The sequence below is a fragment of the Notolepis coatsorum genome, assembly GCF_963971535.1.
Source record: "Notolepis coatsorum genome assembly, chromosome: 3".
NCBI classification, from domain to species: Eukaryota; Metazoa; Chordata; class Actinopteri; order Aulopiformes; family Paralepididae; genus Notolepis; species Notolepis coatsorum.
The window spans coordinates 36,312,090-36,329,121 of record NC_140167.1 but is presented as its reverse complement, the minus strand read 5'-3'; the positions used below and the strand labels follow the sequence as shown (position 1 = coordinate 36,329,121).

The window sequence follows — 17,032 nt, the reverse complement described above, 5'->3', positions numbered from 1 at the left end:
ATAATAATAATAATAATAATAATAATAATAATAATAATAATAATAATAATAATAATAATAATAATAATAATAATAATAATAATAATAATAATAATAATAATAATAATAATAATAATAATATAATAATAATCATTACCATCATTATGATAACAATAATAATAATAATGATAATATGACCATGAATAATAATAACAATAATAACGATAATAATAATAACAATAATAATAATAATAATAATAATAATAATAATAATAATAATAATAATAATAATAATAATAATAATAATAATAATAATAATAATAATAATAATAATAATAATAATAATAATAATAATAATAATAATAATAATAATAATAATAATAATAATAATAATAATAATAATAATAATAATAATAATAATAATAATATTGCTATACCAATAAACAGATATACAGATACAATCCAAAATACAAGTCTACCATACGTTTGTATTAATGCCATTCATTATACTTAATAACCATAATGTGACTGATAGGACTCTAATGCCTTGGTTTTGAACACATTCTCTCTCTCTCTTTTTCTTTTTTCAATCCAGAATAGGCCAACATGCTTATTCGGTAGGCCTACAACGCTGATGGAGCCCCCACCTCTCTACACTTGGCATTTAGAAACGCTTCTGTTGTAGTCTTCTTAAAAGCTTAAAAGCACTCATTAGAACTACAGTCATGGCATGTAATCTGAGAGTGTTTCCGGGTCTCTGTGTATGGAAATAGAAAATATGGACTCCTTGCACAGCGGTGGACTTTCTCCGTGCTGCTGCTCTGTCAACTTACTTAGTATCTGGGGTTAGAAACTTCTATAAAGTGTAAGATTCTCAACATTTACGCATTATTATCCAGAATTACCAATCCAAGGATCGCGGGACCTTAGTTACAAGATTATAGAGGAGTGATTTGTGCAAAAAGAATGTTACATGTTTCGAAGGAGATGAGCTTCGTGACTGCGGTGGCAAACCAACAACATTGTAACGTTAAGAGTTGCACACTGAGCTAGTTTCTTGCTATGCATTGTGCTTTAAACCTGCAGTGAAAAAGTGTCATTGTATTCAAGAAATGTAGCCTTATACACTTGTTTACTCCAATTATAGCAGTCTTTCAAAATGTGTCATTAGGCCTTAGTCGATTATCATCATCATCATTGCAGCCTGCAGGAGCCAGGAGGAGTCGGAGGACCTACACAGAATGTCACTGGAAGACTATGAAAGGCATTTTGCCTCGCTAAATTCAGATTTGGGCAGCGAATCTGTCGCCAGTGCTGCAAATGGGCGATCAACTTCGGGCACATATAGCGGTGAAGAGGAAAAGTTACATTACATTCCCATTCGGATCCTTGGGAGAGGGGCGTTTGGTGAAGCAACCCTTTACAGAAGAACAGAGGTAAGCTTATTTTTGAATAATTAATGAACACCACCCTACTGATCTGAATAACTAAATCGGTCATCTATCAACGAATGCTAATTTGAGTGAACACATATTTTGTCAACGATGTGCCTAGAATGCCAAAGCATTCATTCACCGATCTGTTTCATTACGACCGATTTAAATGCAGCTGACCAACCATAGTGGCTCAACTGTTCCTCAGTTTCCATACCCGTGTGAGACATTCTTGAGTGACAGAGCGAGATAAATGACATTCCCATGTCTTGCCTTTCCTTTTCTTCCGTGCAAAGTAGTCTACAGGACCAAAGTAGTCTAGTGTTGTTGAATGAGATCATGCAGTTATAGAGTTAATCACCTCTAACTTAGCCGATTCCTTCCCCATGACTTCTCCAGGACAACTCTCTGGTGGTATGGAAAGAAGTGGATTTGAACTGCCTGTCAGACAAGGAGCGCAGAGATGTGATGAACGAGATAAGCATCCTCTCCATCCTGCAGCACAACAACATCATAGCCTACTTCAACCACTTCATGGACAAGAACACTCTACTTATTGAGTTGGAATATTGCAATGGTCAGAGTTGTGTCCATTTTGAATGACAACATTTGATTGAAATGAGTTTCAATGTTGTTGATGATGAATATTGTCAGTTAAAAATACAGCATTACATCACCTTACTGCACTTTTTTTTTACAGGAGGGAATCTGTATGATAAAATCAACCAACAGGAGAAAAAACTCTTCACTGAGGAGGTATTAAAACAGTGTAGCACAAGTATTGCAATACACAATAATATACTGTACAGTATGTGACATCTCCAAACTACTAATGCTTGTTTTCCCTAGATGGTCATATGGTTCCTGTACCAGATCGCCTCAGCAGTGGCCCACATTCACAAGGCCGGAATCCTACACAGGTACATGAGATTATTAGTTTGAGGGTATTTTGGCAATATTTTATTTATTTTAGTTGTTTGTCAGTTGGTTAGTTGTTTTGTGACTTGTACTGTATATTAGGCCTTTAATATGAACGAATGTGAACTAATAATATGATTCCCGTTCGTGAAAGTTCTGTTAACCATTCTTGCAGAGATATCAAAACACTGAATATTTTCCTGACCAAAACCAACCTCATCAAGTTGGGTGATTACGGACTAGCCAAGAAGCTCGACTCGCAGTTTGCCATGGCCGAGACTGTGAGTGGTCATTTGTTGCCCCGAATGCAGAAACATACAGAAAAAGGATAATAAGAAACATATAATTCTGCCCTCAGAAACCTTTATAAGAGATGTATAGTTTGTACCTTCAGATATCATTATCTTATTAATTTCATCTTCATAGATGACTGGTTGTCCTGCCATATAGGGCAGATTCTCTACGTTCCTTGTAAGAATCCTATGTGGATTTACTGCCATAATGTTTTACTTAAAAAATTTGCCCATATAAAATTCTTGTAAAATGTGCATACAGTACATGTTGTCCATATGGGGAACAACACTGGCTAAATGTCTATATCTGTGCATTTCAGCACTGTTTGAAGTGTTGGTTCAGTATTATGATGGCAAATTAGTTACACAGTTATTAACCTATAGCTTTATTCAACAAATACCAAAATATCCCCTCAAATACTGAAGAACTTTGAGTTAATATGTGGTATCATTCATTTTAGATGATAGAATTGTGCGCAACAATATCACAATCTCCTCACCATATATTGCGAATGATATGATAGATGATAATATTGATTTATCGGCCAACCCTAATTGCAGCTACAGGAACATGATGAAGGCACATTGTCAGCTAATTGTCCACTGTGACCATGGCTAGTGCTATTCCTGTCTGATGAGGACCCAGGCAGAGTGTGGGTCTCACACAGAGTATATGAGGCTGTGTTGGGAGTCTGTTGACTGAATTTAATTTGAAATATTTTAGTCTTGAGTGTCGTAAGACATAGTTGAATATCTGAAACGTCTACAGTAGTATTTCTCTGTCTTGAAGTCATTGTCGTGCTCACAGGTGGAAATTGATTTTCACTTCTGTTACCCCCCCCCTTTGCAAATCCAGTGTGTGGGAACCCCGTATTATATGTCGCCTGAACTGTGCCAGGGAGTGAAATACAACTTCAAAGCGGACATCTGGGCCATGGGTTGTGTCATTTTTGAAGTCTTGACCCTCACCAGAACATTTGACGCGACGGTAGGTTTGCTACAGTAGCTCGTTAGGGGGGAAAAGGTCAACACAGCTTATTTCCGATACTCGCCTTGTTGGAATCTCTTAATATAACACCTTCACTGTGCTCTTTGTATCCATCCAGAATCCTTTGAACCTGTGTGTGAAAATAGTCCAAGGCAACTGGTCTAAGGATGTGGACACGTCTGTTTATTCCTCTGCATTGATCAAGCTGGTGTACGAGTGCCTCGATCAAGTGAGTCTGGGAAATAGGTTGGGATTCCCTTCCACCCTGTTCCCAACCTAGGAACAGGTGGTGGATTATATTAATATGTACTGTTGGACTGTGGTAATTCCATGTACGAATAAATAAATGATGATGATGAACCTAGGTGAAAATAAATAAATCCCAACCGGAGCATGACGAGAGCAAAATGGCCACCGTGTGAATATGGTCTGAGAAATGAATGGGCCGATGCAAGATACACAGTGTCATCTTCTAACATTAGAAGATAGCCATATATGGAAACCCCATATAGAATATGTGAGGACTAAGATGGCAAAGAGCATCTCAATCATTAGTAAGGTGAGACATGTACTCAATCCCAACTCATTGCACACTCTGTACTGTGCAATGATCTTGCCTTACCTGCATTACTGCACAGAGGTATGGGGTAACATACAAAACAACCATAAATATATTGACTATCCTACTAAAAAGAGCAATAAGAGTAATAAACATTGCAGGATATCGCGACCACACACACACTGTTTCTACAATCACACATTTTGAAGTTCATTGATATGGTAAACTTTAAAACTCTGCAAGTTATGTACAAAGCAAGAAATAATCAATTACCGGTAAATGTAAGAAGCAAATTTCTGGATAAAGAGGGGGGATACAACCTCAGAGGACCATTGAACTTCAAAAAACCTGTGATGAAAACAAACCTGAAAGGGCGGCTGGGTAGCGCAGTGGAGAATGCACTCGCCTACCACCGCAGATACTCTGGGATTGAATCCAGGTGTCAGCGGTACCTCCGGCTTGGTCAGTCGTCCCTACTAACACAATTGGCAGTGTTAGCGGGTGGGAAGCCGGCAGGGTATGTGTGTGTCCTGGTCGTTGTAAACTGCGGTTCCTACTGGTCGGTCGGGGCGCCTGTTCAGCAGGGAGGGGATCGGGGGGGAACTAGCGTGAACCTCCGCACGCGTTACATTCCCCCAGTGAGACTCCTCACTGTCAGGTGAAAAGAAGCGGCTGGCTGACTCCACATGTATCGGAGGAGGCATGTGGTAGTCTTCACCCTCCCTAGGCCGACAGTGGGGCAATGCGCGCAACGACCAGGAAGGGAATTGGCATAACGACTAAAATTGGGATGGGAGGAAAATACAGAAAAAAGTGAGAAAAAAATAAACTGAAAAAAATTTGTATCTCCTCTTACAGAGCTACCCTGTGGAATGGGCTAGAGCAGCGGTTCCCAAACTTTTTTGGCCATGCACCCCCCGTCACCTCCCGACCTAGCTGACGCACCCCCCAATGCCCAATACTTCACCACACGAAAGAACAAAATTGGCCAAAAAACAAAAAAATTGGTTGAATCCACGTCTGAGATGCATCCATAGGTGGGAAATATGTCCGTAGCTGCTCAGCGAGTTGGTTGAGGTGTTCTGTATTAGGCTTTTTACAGGTTCACCCATGACAACTTTGTGTCCCTCCAAGTCAAGAACGCATTAAGTGTATAGGGGGAAACACATGAGCATAATACGCTGCCACAATAATAGCACACCGGTCCCATTAGTCGAAATAATGTATATTAGTTATATTTATTAGTCAAATAACACCATAGCACAGCCATTAGCCTTTTCATGTCACGCACCCCCAAGAGGGCTCTCGCGCACCACAAGGGGTGCGTGCACCACAGTTTGGGAACCACTGGGCTAGAGGATGAACAAAAATATTGTGAAAACATAAATTAATTCAAATCTAGACTAAATTAAATCTATTTTTGATAGGTACAGAAGGGAAGAAGAGCTTTAATTGCATTTAATACATATGATACCGTATTGTACGTTATGTCATATTACATTATATAATCATATTATAATTAATCTGCATATTATATTAAACTATATTTACACTATATACTATTATATTATGGTATTATATTGTATATATCATGTACTATATATCTCATATCACATTATATATGTGTTGTATACACTATTATATACTGCAGGTATACTATACTGTAATGTGTACTATATGTATATACTGTAATGTGTACTATATGTATGTATGTAAATGTAGAAAAAAAAAGAAACGTAAGTCTTCAGGGGTAGGGCCCGACAAGACTAGTGCTTCTCCCTAGCCCTTTTCGGACAATTGGACAATTCTGCAATAGCAGCTGGTAAAACTTTGCCGATTTTGAAATAAAAAATGACTAAACTGAACTGTACTGAAGATAGCCAGTGTTTTCAGGTATGAATGTCAAGTGATCATGATGTTAATCTATTTGTCTCCCAGGATCCTGAAAAGAGGCCCACAGCTGACCAGATTCTGGACCAGCCTATCATTTCCCTCCGTGGACAGTAAGTCAGCCAGTCGAGGTGGGATTTCTTTAAAAAACAGGGAAAGATTTTGTGGATTCTGTTTCTGTACAATAAAAGTATAATGACAAAACAACAATATTTATTGAAAACCTTGTGCTATTTCAGGGAATTCGAGGAGCAAGTTGCCTTGCTGAACTCGGCAATGAAAAAACCCAAGTAAGTTGCTTTGTTCTTCATGTCCGACACGTTCCGTCTTCAGTTGTTGGTTGTCGCGTCAGTGAGGGAACGTGGTAGAAGAAGGTACTACTGTACCTCGGGCCCCCGTGGATATCATCCCATACGTTTCCTATGTTTCTGATATGTTGTATATTGTTTCATCTGCTCTTCAGGCTGAGTACAGTGACGGAGAGCCCTGTTGCCGTGGTGACCACACGCTCCAGGGAGGTGTACTTCTGGGGTGGCGGGAAAAACACCCCCCAGAAACTGGATGCCTTTAAAGGGGGCAGCAGTGCCCAGCATGTGTGTGCAGGAGAGAGCCACTTCGCTGTGGTGACTGTGGAAAAGGAGCTGTATACTTGGGCAGTGAGTATTACGCCATCTCTGTACCACAAATGATACCAGCTTGTACCAAATGAAGGGTGCTCTTCCAAAACTCTGTGACAAATGATTGCTCCGATGTTCATCACTCAATATTTAAAAATGACAACTGGTTATGTCAAAGTGTTTTTACTATTTTGTAAATGAAGGTCACCAGTCAGCTCATAACTTCAATAATATTCCACAGTGTGGATATTTGCCTTCATATTGGCAATAATTTAGTAAGAGTATGTACCGCATCTTGGATATCTCATTCGGGAAGGAAACTCTTCATACAATCGACAAATAGAGTGACAAAGGCTACGGTTACATTTGACATTTCAATGTGACTTTTGAAATGTGATCATGAAGATCTGATGTGAGATCACATTGATTTGTGTCCACACTTGACATGAAAATGCCCATTATGCATCTCCCGTGGCAGGATTATGACTGCATTCCTCCTCTTACGGTTCATTTCTTTACATCACCCATTTATATTTGCACATTGAGACTGGATAGTGTCCAGACTATGGAATTCCGATCACAATGCAAGACTGACTGACCATCTCAGGATGCAATCTGGCTCATTGGATCAGTTAATTTAATGGGTCAGTTAATGGGTCCCGGCATGATCGAACGATAAACATTGACCATATTCACACAGTGGCCATTTTGCTCTTATGTCATGCTCAGGTTAGGATTCCTTTCATTTCCCCTGTTTTGCACACCACCTAGGGTGGAAAGGAATCCCAACCTGAGCATAGCATAAGAGCAAAATGGCCCACTGTGTGGTCTATTGACTGTGTGGTCAATAGACCTGTCGCTAAACCACGCCCCCTTTGAAAACTCGGTCAAGCTAAGCCGACCGTGGATGACTCTCGTTGACGATGGCCGTAGGTAGCCCCTTTCCTGACTGTGATGCAAGCCTTGCTTCACAGTCACAAAAGGGGCTATGCCGCAGGAGATTTACCACAGCAGGTAATAGACCTGTTTTTTTAAAGATAACACAAATATTTCATCTAGAAGCAGACAGAGAGGGTTACAATATGCAGTGGAAAAGTACGTTCATGAGATACACATTTACCTTAGACCTCCATGGTGATGCAAGCATTAGCTATAGATAACGTCGCATTACTTACAGTTGACTTGATTAAAGATTACAAGAACTATGATGATAATCCATGATTATTACTATTGCTGATACATTTAGTTTAGTGGTCCAACGCAGTATACGAGCTAGACCCGACAGTTGTGTCACTACTAGTCACTAGAATGAGGAAAAAAGTGAGAGCTGTCACTTGCCAACAATCCTCATCCATAAAGGGGTGAGACGTCAGAGAATGGTATGCTGCACATTCTAGTGTACATCAGGTCAAATGATTGATTACACTAACTATAAATGTATAGTGATAGAGACCAAAGTAAAAATACCTAATAATAAAATAGACCTAATAATAGGGGGCGACAGTGGCTTGGGAGTAGAGCAGTCGTCTGGTAATCCGGAGGTTCCCGGTTTGATTCTCGCTCCTCCCGGCAGCGTGTCGAAGTGTCCTTGAGGAAGACACTGATGAGCAGGTTGGCACCTTGCATGGTTGCCTCCACCGTCGGTGTGTGAGTGAATGGGTAAGATGTGAGAAATAAATTGTAAAGCGCTTTGGATAAAAGCGCTATATAAATACAGCCATTTACCAAAATACCTGTAAATCACAGTATATGGGTACAGGACATTTTCTTTTTCTTATAACCTTTCTTATAACACTAAGTATAAGTTATATTTAATATAAATATAAATAAATGCATATACAACACATTCTCAAGATAGATCACTCTGATTAGAAAAGAAAACCCACAACTAAAGTGTACATAAATAGCCACTATTTTTTATATATACAATAAATATACATGGATTTACAGTTACACAAATGGATGTACGATATAAACTGGAATAGCGAACAATATCATGTGTTGTTGTGATACATCTATGGTAATTTAACATTATATTCTTCTAGTACCTCCATTGTGGATTAGCCTGGTCTGTTGACATTTGCAATATCAGCAACTGTTGATGAAGATTAATTACTTTAACATTGTAAACCAGCAATCTGAGGGACACAGAGCAGCATAACTGGACCACTTTAACAACCTTCAGGTCAATCGAGGGTTGAATGCACTGAAATACAAGAACACCCTATAGAATATGTACTGTACTTTTACTTTTGAAACTTAATACAGTACTGTAGTGATTGTAATGGTACATAATTCACCCACAGACCTATTGTTAGGAACATTCTAGAAAATTAGTGCCGCCCGAACATTCTGGAACGTGTGTGATGTCATGGCAGTACATTCTAGAACCTTAGTTCTGCCCGATCATTCTGGACCGTTGGTGATGATGTCATAGTAGAATCTTCTAGAACCTCTAACATTCCTATTCAATTTTAAGCATTCTTTAGCTTTCTAGTAATGTCCACCTTCCGGGGAGCCTGCTCCACAGGCTGGCACTCCTCATCTGGAGTAAGAGGGAAGGAGAGAGGGGTGATGGATAAGGAGAGAGGGGTGATGGATAGGGGGAGAGGCAGTAACATCTCCAGCACACCTCATTCTGTGAAAAAAACACAAAAAGCTGAGTATTAGCTAAGCATAGACAGATAATAATAATAGTTCATTTATGGAGCATCTTTCATACATAAAATGCAGCTCAAAGTGGATTTTATTGATTCCTACAAACCGGTTGATACACTCACACTCATCTGTGGCCTTTTGGAATAAACCTAGTGGCTACAGTCAGCGTTAGAGTATGGTCAGGGTTAGCTTATGGTTATGGTTGGGGCTAGGTTATGGTTCTGTATATAACCTTTATTTACCAGGGTAGGTTCGCTGAGCATGAATGCTCTTTTTCAGCAAAGCCCTGCTTCACATTCACACAGTTCCATTCACACCTGGGAGCTTTACCACTAGCTGGCTCTACTAGTACTAGCCCTGCTATCAATCCAGTCCAGAGTATAAGCTAACGTTATGATGCAGAAAGCTAACCTTATGATGCAGAAATATCTGCGGTATCGTTACATGTTGGCAGCTAACGTTAGCTAGCTGCTAACGTTAGCTAACTGGGCTGGATATACGATAGCTAGTTCGCAGTCAAAGTCAAACGTTAGCAAACTAATAGTTTGGTCTACGTTTCTAATACATGTCGTCAAATATTATGTCTTTATGAATTGACCTTACCTTTGAGCAAACATATAAGTGTCCTTGGTAATGGTAGCTGCTAACTTTAGCTAACTAGGCTGGATATACAATAGCTAGTTCGCAGTCAAAGTCAAACGTTAGCAAACTAATAGTTTGGTCTACGTTTCTAATACATGCCGTCAAATATTATGTCTTTATGAATTGACCTTACCTTTGAGCAAACATAAGTGTCCTTGGTAATGGTCTTCACATTCAGTTGTGTATGTGGTCGACGACACAGTAGAATCCACCGCTTGCACTTTTTGTTTGGGCTTCGGAAAAGGTATGAAATATACTCCTCCATCCAGTCTTTCAGGGTACCTGGTGTCCGAATTACAGGTACCCCACGCACAGCGTTTCACCATCGGATATTATGTAGATAATAACATAAAACTGAACTCTTGACAGTGGTTTCGATCAAAGCCGTCTGGTTTGATACAGCCTACAATCCTAGTTGACCGAGGTTTGTGCAGCGAGGATTTTGCTGTGATATGATTGGACAAATTCTATTTTGGGGCGTGGTTTAGCGACAGGTCTATTGTATTGAAATGATGAGTGTAACCGTAACCGTAACCATGACGACTTGTACTGGTGCACTGCAAGTACCAACCTCCTCCACCGTCTCGTCAGAATGTCCAAGGTGGGTCCAAGATGGTGGGCCAGCTAGGTCATGGAGACCAGGCCTCGTACAGGCAGCCAAAGAAGGTGGATAAGCTGCAGGGCAAGGCCATCCGACAGGTGGCATGTGGGGCTGATTTCACTGCCTGTGTCACAGGTGAGTGAGATGGAACCTACGCTGCACACAGTGTTTAAATCAGACCTGGCTCAAATGACTAATGTAACGTTTGTTTTAATCTACTTTGAGTATCAGGTGGGTGGGGTTTGCTGGGTAGTGCCAGGTATGGGTAGTCATCACTGTTGATCACAGGAAAGTATGCTAACATGACTTTCTAATACTTGTTGAAACGTTCTGGCACTCATTGCTTTATCCTTTGTGCAAAACACCCACCTGGCACTTAAACCATTTTCCAATACTATTTAGCCCTGGTATAGTTTGACACATCTTGTGGTCTTAGTGAATGTAATAAAGCCATGTTGTTGAATGAGGCTGCTGTTAATTTAGACGAGGACCAGATGTACATGTTTGGGTCGGACTACTACGGCTGCATTGGAGTGGAGAACGAGCATGGCATGGAGGTTCTGGACCCGGTGCTGCTGGAGTTCTTCGAGGATCGGCCCGTCCACCAGGTGTCCTGTGGAGACAACCATGTGGTGGTGCAAACCCATAGTGGAGAGATCTACTCCTGGGGCTGCGGAGAACACGGTACGAGCTGTTAGTCGTCTGTTCGCTTCACTTGAATTCATCATTATGCTTCTGTCTTCGTGGTGCTACCAGTAGTAGCCAGCAGGTGGAGACAGTGGCCTTTCTAGTCTTGCTCCTCAACTATTTGATTTATATCCCTTTTCCTGCTCCAGGGCGTCTTGGCCTGGACTGTGAGGATGACTTTTCTTCTCCTATGCAAGTAAGACCCATGTTCTATTTACAGGTATATCTATGAGCATTCAAGCAATCTTTTTCTATTGAGAGTCACCTATCGCCTGGTGTTCCCAGGTGGAGATCCCTAAAGGAGCCACCATCTCTGGTGTGTCATGCAGCAGTGACGGCACTTTCTTCCTGACCGAGGCTGGGAAAGTACTGGCCTGTGGGAACAATGAGTTCAACAAGCTGGGTCTGAACCTGTTCATATCTGGCCTCAAACACCACCCTGGAGAGGTATTCTGTCATGTTGGAAGTACAACCGTCCACAATGCAGACTGTTGCTGATGTACTACAATTGATTGATTAATTCAGTGGTTCTAAGTGTTGAAAGATGTCCTCTTCTCATTGCGATAGGGGTACCAGGGGATTCCCTACACCACCACGCTCACCTTGGTGAAGCAGCTCGCCAGGTTCAAGATCCAGATCATAGTTCCGGGAAAGACCCATACAGCTGCCCTTGACGGTACCGTTAAAAAGAGTAATTTCTGTTGTGTAAAAAAATATATATATTGTGATTTAATGATGAATCTAGATTGATCTCGTTGACTTTTCTCTTCAGAACGAGGGCGTCTGATCACTTTCGGTTGCAACAAGTACGGACAGCTGGGCGTGAAGGATTTCAAGAGACACCATGGCGTCCAGGTCCTGGTGGGACCTTTCGGGGGGAAGGTGGTGAACAAAGTGTCCTGCGGAGACGGCTTTACCATCGCAGCCACCGAGGGTCAGGAGGACATTCAAACTTTAGTGTCAGAGAGGAAGAACATTAGTCCTTATATCGCCCAACTGCGTTCATCACAATTGTGACACTTCTGAGATATTTGTCTGACTTGAAAGATCATGTAGAATACAGGTTATTTCCTCAGGCTATTTTTGGTCCTCGGCTAGGATATTACCTTTGGATCAATAGAAGATATTTTCTGTCTTGTCCTCTTTAGACAATCAGATCTTCGCGTGGGGAAACGCAGGAAACGGGCGCCTGGGAATGCCCCCCGATAAGGGCTTTGGCTCAGAGGTTTGCCCTGCCTTGCCGAAGCCCATCTTCGGTTCCCTCCACCACGTGCCAGACCTCTCCTGCCGCGCATGGAACACCATTATCATCATGGGTCGGTCATCACCACCACCGCCACCACCATACACTTCTACTGTAATGCTTATAACAGCTTAGCAATTATTCATTAATTCTCCTAGTTGTGTATTTGTCCCCTCAACAGAGAAAGTGCTCAACTCTAAAACGATCCGCTCCAACAGCAGTGGACTGTCCATCGGCAGTGGTAAGCATGTTTCTGCGGTCGTTCAGGGTATTTTCTTCACTTTCTACTGAGCAGAGTAGAGTGTTGACTAGCTATGTGTGTGCTTCTGTTTTGTATGTGCATAATGTACGTCCAGGGCCCGTCCAGGAGGTCTCTAGTTCCACCACGGTGAACATGGAGATGGAGCCGGGCTCAGAGACGGAGCTCCGTGACCGGGGTCTTGGGGGCACAGTGGAGGCCGATACTAACCAACGTCGCATGGAGACACCCATGATGTCGCTGGAAAACCAGACTGGGGACAGCTCCTGTCCCTTCTGGCTTAGAAAGGTTTGTTCCCTAAATATATATATTTATATATATATATATACTGTATATATAAAACCCTGTTGTGTACAGGAATTTGTCTTGGTGATGAGACATATCGACAACAAAGTTTCATAATATGACAGATACATATGGTTCAGTGACGACATGACCTCACATGCAGCGCATAGGGTTAGCACGACTACAATACACAGCACAGTACAGTATCACACTCCATATATTTAGTACTATGTAGGCTACACCAGGTTTAGCGGTGTGTCATGTTGTGGCTGTGGAGGGAAGCGGTGCAGAGATCAGTGCACCTGGAGTTGGTTAGATTGAGGGCATGAGGTTATATTGAGGTATGTCGCGAGCATTAAAGAGCGCCGCCACAGATTCCTGAGTCGGTAGTGACGTAGGTAGGGCGAAGCACGGGGACATGACCTCTGACTGTGTTCCTATTGACTCTCTCCCATCAGGAGCTCCAGGATGCCGAGTTCATCCCCATGCCGCACGACTCCCGGGGATCACTGCCTGACCCGCGTTCTCCGACTTACTCCGAGAGCGTCACCTTGCCCTACGAGGAGCTGCAGGAGCTGAAGGCCGCAGCAGCCGCAGCTGCCACAGAAAAGGGCTTATCGGTAATGATATCCCAGCGTGTCGGCTTGACGAGATCACCAGGGGTTTTACCCGATGCCACGTTCCCTCCGCCGATCTGATCCATTACCTTTACAGAGGACTATGTGTAGACCATTAGCTGGATGAAACATGATGAAAGTCACTGGATGAAAGTGATGGAGAGAGAATACATTTTTCCGATCTAACGTGAACACGCTGTGTGACAAATATTCAGAGAATCAAGTAATATTGCTTTGATTTCTGACTTGTTACTCGTGACTCTTGGTATCAGATTTGAGCATTGGAGGAAATTCTCCAGATACGGATAACCTGTTTTATCCTTTTCATCAGCCTGATATGTCATACTGGTATCAGTATTATCCCTGCTGCTGTGTTCTCATCTTGTGCTCTTAACTGCCTGTGTTGTCTTCAGTGTTGCAGCAGTGAGCAGAAGAGTGGGTTAACTAGGAACTCCGCTCAGTGATAACGTTAAAGCAGATATCTTTATTCTTTATACATACGTCATACCGGTATATTCAGATTCAGATTCCTTTATTGTCATGTATTTTCATTGCCTTACAGCAAAGAGAATTCAATTTGTTGTGGTCCCTCGACCATACAGCTTCCAATAATATAAATACAATAAAATTTGCATATAATAAGAATAATAAAATAAGATAAAATATGACAAAAATAAAGATGACTATATACAGTTCTAAAAAGTGTGCAGTGCAGATAACAGGACTGGACTGATATAAAATTAAGAAAGAAAAGACATTGATGTATTACTGTATTTTAGATTCTGATGTCATCATAGCAGCATGGGGGGGGTACAGGTATGGGCATGGTAATAGTAGAAAGACATAAATATAGGCAATCAAATTAGATCTGAATATAAATAAATATGAGGAAAATAAGAAGATAATTATAAACAGTGTAAATAATATAATGAACTCTGAATATGAGAAGTAAACAGTGTAATCAAAGGTGCGGCTGAGGGTCTGTATGCTCTATCAGTTATTTGATACGTTACATTAAACATGGGCAATAAAGAATTCAAATCGGAATATATACTATGAGTAAAGTAAACGGTATACACAGGTGCAGTATACACAAGGTACCCTAACTGGCACGATATACGTTATAGTCCGTGCAAGTTAATGATTTCAAATGACCATAGGTGTTGGTACTTATAGTGTACTATGGATTTGTAGATTTTACCGTAGTTAAAAGAGTTTCATTTAAAAAGGTGGGCCGTCTCTCTCTCGTGTCCGTGAATTTAAAGGTGGGTTGTATTTATAGTGCGTTTACCCTCCACTGCTCATTGCTTCTCTCCTTTGTCTCACAGACTAAATGCTTTGATAAGGTTAACGGACTGGAGGAGGCTGGAGGTTGTAATAAAGGAGAGGGAATGTCTTGCTGCAAAGCAAGCAGTGAGATTGCACAGGTCTGTTGGACACACACACACACACACATTTAACGATGCATCACAAACGACAGTCTGTCACATTGTCACTGTATTTCACCGAACACATTATACCTAAATGTCTTACAGCTGCGAGAGACGGTCAGTCGTCAAGAAGTCAAGATCCAGATGCTGGAGAACCAGGTGAGATGTTTTTCCTCACAGACCACTTCAGCGCCTTCTTTGATCCATCCATTTCAATGGCTGCACTACAGAGTGTGTGTTCTTGCCATCTGCAGGCCAGTGACCAAGCGAGGGAAAACGAGAGACTCTGGGCCGCAATTAACCGTCTGACGCCGCGGGAAGCTGGATCCGAAAATAATGTAAATCACCAATCCGGTCGCATGCTTGGAGGAGGTGGATCTACCAACCACGGGGACAGATCTGCAGGAGCTAGTCCGTGAGTTTAAACCGGCAGATCTCGTCCATTATAGAAGTGACGGTAGCTCTCAGTGTCTGTCAAAACCAAACAGGAGATGCCTGTTCTAGAGATGCAGACTTGGGCTAAGTCAACATGTATGAGAGATGAGATGCCAGAGGGTTCAGTACTAAATGACTTAATTCAAGGTAGGCTCATGCCCACTCACAACGTGTTACATCGTATGTATTAGATATAGCGCTAACTGCATGATTGTTGTATTTGAATATGTAACAATACTGTGTACACACCAATAGAACTGGGCGCAGAGGTGAAATGTTGGCTGGATTCAACATTAAGCAATGGACCTTTTCATAGTGTTACTCTGCAATGTGAATTTTAAGTCAATGTTTTGGTAGCTGTCTCTTTGATGTCCACATTGAATTGTTGGTCCCATGGCTCAGATGTAGTTTTGTATTATCACATAACCAGTAAGCCCACGTTTATGGAAACGGCATGAGAAATATTTTTATCAATACATCCAAAGTGTAGGTTTAGTATTTTCAGTTCTCTGAATGAATTATTGTGGTTATTATAAAGGTTTGGCAACCGGATATATGATTTTGATTGATCATTCGTGTCAAGGCCATCTTCCAATGTGAATTCATCACTTTTTTCATCACTTTTTTTTTAATGATTTTCTCTTTATAAAAAGAAGCAAAAAACAGTATAGCTTAAAATGTTTTGTATTTATTACAGACATTGCCTATTACATTACAAAGCCATATTTAAATTTTCCATGCAAATATTAACTTTCTAGTTTTGCATGTCATGTTGCTATATTTGAAAAAATTGTGAAACATGAAACTACTGATTCTTTTTTGACAAGTAGGCAACTTCTTATTGCCTTCAATTTATTCTTGAATCTTTAAGTGTAGTAAATCGATGACACCTTCTTTGTGAGATGTAGTGTGAACACTTGAAAAGTTATTTTTAGAATGTAGAAAACAGTGTCTTGTAAGACATTTACATTATACTCTGTGGCAGTACTGTCTTGTTTTCATTTGACCTTTTCTAACCATTTAATCTGTCTTTGGTACTTCTATGTTTCTGAAATATTTGTTTAGGCCTATTTAGACCATTTGTGAAGCTTAGTCCTAATAACATTTTGTCTACTTTAAGTTTACTGTTGGTTGTTTTTGTTGTTTGGTGGTTTTGAGTGTAATCATGATTACAACAAAAAAAAATGTACAACAGTATACTGTCATTAGCTTATAAGCGATCGTCTTTTGATTGGCGATCAGTGAACGCTACAAAACTCTAACACTGGCAGAATTGTATTGAATGCTATGCAAGTTAAAAAGCCAGCCAAAGTGCCTTACCACCCCATTGAAACCAAAGAGTTTTAGTAAAAATATGACAATGTTTTGCTTCAAATTTGTTTTATGTTGTTTGTTGTCAGTGTATAAAAATGTGCCTCAGAAAACCTTTTCCAAAGGCTTACCAAATATTGATTAGATGACAAATGTTACAGCAGTCGATGCTCACCCATTCACAGAT

At 40.8% G+C, this 17,032-nt stretch overlaps 1 protein-coding gene across 2 annotated transcripts; it reads left to right on the top strand.

Annotated features, from left to right (window-relative positions):
- Positions 1–757: 757 nt before the first annotated feature.
- Positions 758–17,032, top strand: nek9 (NIMA related kinase 9). Of its 2 annotated transcripts, none has more exons than XM_084311608.1 (24): positions 758–844; positions 1,151–1,415; positions 1,812–1,989; positions 2,113–2,168; positions 2,262–2,332; positions 2,506–2,611; positions 3,480–3,611; positions 3,730–3,840; positions 6,109–6,173; positions 6,300–6,350; positions 6,524–6,716; positions 10,569–10,713; positions 11,062–11,262; positions 11,415–11,461; positions 11,551–11,712; positions 11,833–11,941; positions 12,038–12,199; positions 12,414–12,581; positions 12,690–12,749; positions 12,865–13,055; positions 13,511–13,672; positions 14,998–15,096; positions 15,205–15,258; positions 15,354–17,032. In XM_084311608.1, exons 2-24 carry the CDS (start codon positions 1,221–1,223, stop codon positions 15,516–15,518), a joined length of 2,883 nt encoding a protein of 960 aa, XP_084167734.1. In that variant the 5' UTR covers positions 758–844; positions 1,151–1,220; the 3' UTR covers positions 15,519–17,032. The 2 variants fall into 2 exon arrangements, with proteins under 2 accessions (XP_084167734.1, XP_084167735.1); XM_084311609.1 differs by having other exon boundaries at positions 777–844; positions 1,183–1,415.